General features: G+C 34.4%; 1 protein-coding gene across 1 annotated transcript in view; it reads right to left on the bottom strand.

The window, feature by feature from the left end:
• Positions 1-448, bottom strand: part of LOC122416214 (uncharacterized) — a 7,343-nt gene extending 6,895 nt beyond the window's left edge. Inside the window, exon 1 of the mRNA XM_043428967.1 lies at positions 1-448. This exon is cut by the window's left edge and continues 1,307 nt beyond it. Coding sequence (XP_043284902.1) covers positions 1-448 — 448 coding nt within the window.
• Positions 449-2,321: the final 1,873 nt, after the last annotated feature.

Genomic DNA, 2,321 nt, shown 5'->3' with positions numbered 1-2,321 from the left:
CATTCTGGCTCATCACATCTATGTTTGCTTTAATATCCTGTTGCGAAATCATTTCATGTTGGCAAATTTCGTTCATTATATTCGGCTGCTCACCCAGATCAGGCAGGCACTCGTGTGAGTGTGGTACCGGTGTCGTTTCAACCGCTTTGTGTAGTTTTTCAGCAACCGTTTTCAAGTATTGTCGCAGTTTGGACGATTCCAAATTGCAAGATGTCGTGGAACAATTCCTTGAATTAGTAAATTCAACTGAGACTGCTTCTTTAGGCAACTGCGGATTACATCGTTCCACTGAGCTGATCGTTTCCCTATTTCCATTTTCATCATCAGCATTGTGATTTTCAATTGTCGCCTCTTGAAGAACAAACAGCGAACTTGGTGTTTCCATAATTGCAGTTTGGTTGATATTTGGTGGTTCCTTATAGACTTCATAGAGTTTTTGTGATGTCATTTTTGACAATTTAATGTGCGGTACATTATCGTTGAGATTTTTGCAAATTTCGTTGAGGCCCTCTCGATTTTCTTGTAGAAAAATGAAATTAAAAAACAAACCGTCAGTGAAGCGTCAATATTATTCATATTGTACATAGTACATTTTTATGTTGTATCAATCTATACGAATACTAATTATATATCACATTAATACTAATACTAGAAATTGACAAAAAATACTAGCAAAACTTTTGTATTAAAAAACAAATATGAATGCTTTCATACGGTTTTATTGTCATAGCTTACGTATGAGGAACTTACGCAAAATGAAAATTATTCCATTAGCGATCTGAATATATAATGTGTATGGTCAATTTGATCCCCAATACATCCATTTACTTATAATCCATATATTTTAACGTTCAGTTCTTAAAAAATAACAACTCGAAATTAAAAACATCTCGATAATGTCTTTTTATTTGCAATAAAATATCAGTCGAGTGATAAGGTGATCTATTGGTTGTAAAGTCGGTGAAAATTATACCATACATTTTATTCATAGAAGCTGAATATTTGAATTAAAATCTGATTACAAGATATTGTCATTCTGCTAAAGTAGAAGGTGTAACTTTTTTTCGGAATGCCGAGTATATCCGAGAAAAATATGTATCCGCGTCTTGGTTAGCTTTCTAGCACTCACCAATTGATGGATTATCTTAAGGCTGCACTGATATTACAGAAAAGGCAGTAGATTATCGCGATAAATATGTATGATGAATATACTCGGAAGCAGAAGGACCTCAAAACTACTAATGAATGAAATAAGCTTCCGCATGAATTGGTATTTTCAAGGACTTTGTTCGATTATTGTTACATTATTTTAAACAATGCATTTTCAGACCAACACGAATGCCATGACACCCTACTTATGATTTGTAGTATTCCATTATCAATCTGTTCTAATGAATGAACCATTCACTTTATCCACTTTTGTGAAGTTGAAAATTACAGTTATTATCTCTTAATGATAGATGCAGATATATCCAAAACTAAATAACTAACAGGTCCTCATAACGACCATTCCATACATAAATATATTATATCAATGAGTGTGCATATCTACAGCAAATACAGAAACTATTGTATGTTCAAAGTACAATATGCTTCATATATAATTCAGAACCTTCAATGAATCGTGGTTGTGACGAGCTGACATCGAAGAGTTGACTAAGATTTTGAAACAACCATTGTGTGCGTACAACACAATACAAAATCGGTTTTCGGCCGCTTTATTGTAACAATTTGAGCAATGTTTACTACTTGAAACTCGACATTTTCATATTCCTTTACGTTAAAATATTACAATAATAACACTTACCACAAAAAACTATCGTTTCATAAAATCGCTTAAAAACTTTTAAACGATTACGATTCTGGACTACGTATTGTCGATGTTTTTTATGTTTCAATAACATAACCATTTTGTTTGTACTTCTTCACTGTATGCCGTTAGAGCACTTTCCACCGTTCTGTCATTCGTTTAATTTGATAAAAAATAAACCAACGGACTGAGTCTTGATATTAACTGATAGAAAAATCAAGAAGAAATCTACTGTCCACTGATCACAAACCCATAATGAGACACCGAAGTATTCGAACGTTTTTTCCGTAAACCACGTGATCACAGAGCGGTGAGACCCACATTGTTCTCATATAGACAAATCGTCAGCCAAGAACGGCTGCCTAACACGAAAAATTTACCGAAGACAACTTCACAGAGGTATGCAGCCTTGACAACGCGTTGCCAACGTCCTGAGAAAAGTTTATGGGTACATTCTACTTGGACGCTGACAGCGTTATGGCCGTTTTCTCGGACGCGGTTCAAAAATTCA

This window comes from Venturia canescens, chromosome 9 (genome assembly GCF_019457755.1).
Source record: "Venturia canescens isolate UGA chromosome 9, ASM1945775v1, whole genome shotgun sequence".
NCBI classification, from domain to species: Eukaryota; Metazoa; Arthropoda; class Insecta; order Hymenoptera; family Ichneumonidae; genus Venturia; species Venturia canescens.
This window is presented reverse-complemented; position numbering and strand designations above follow the sequence as displayed.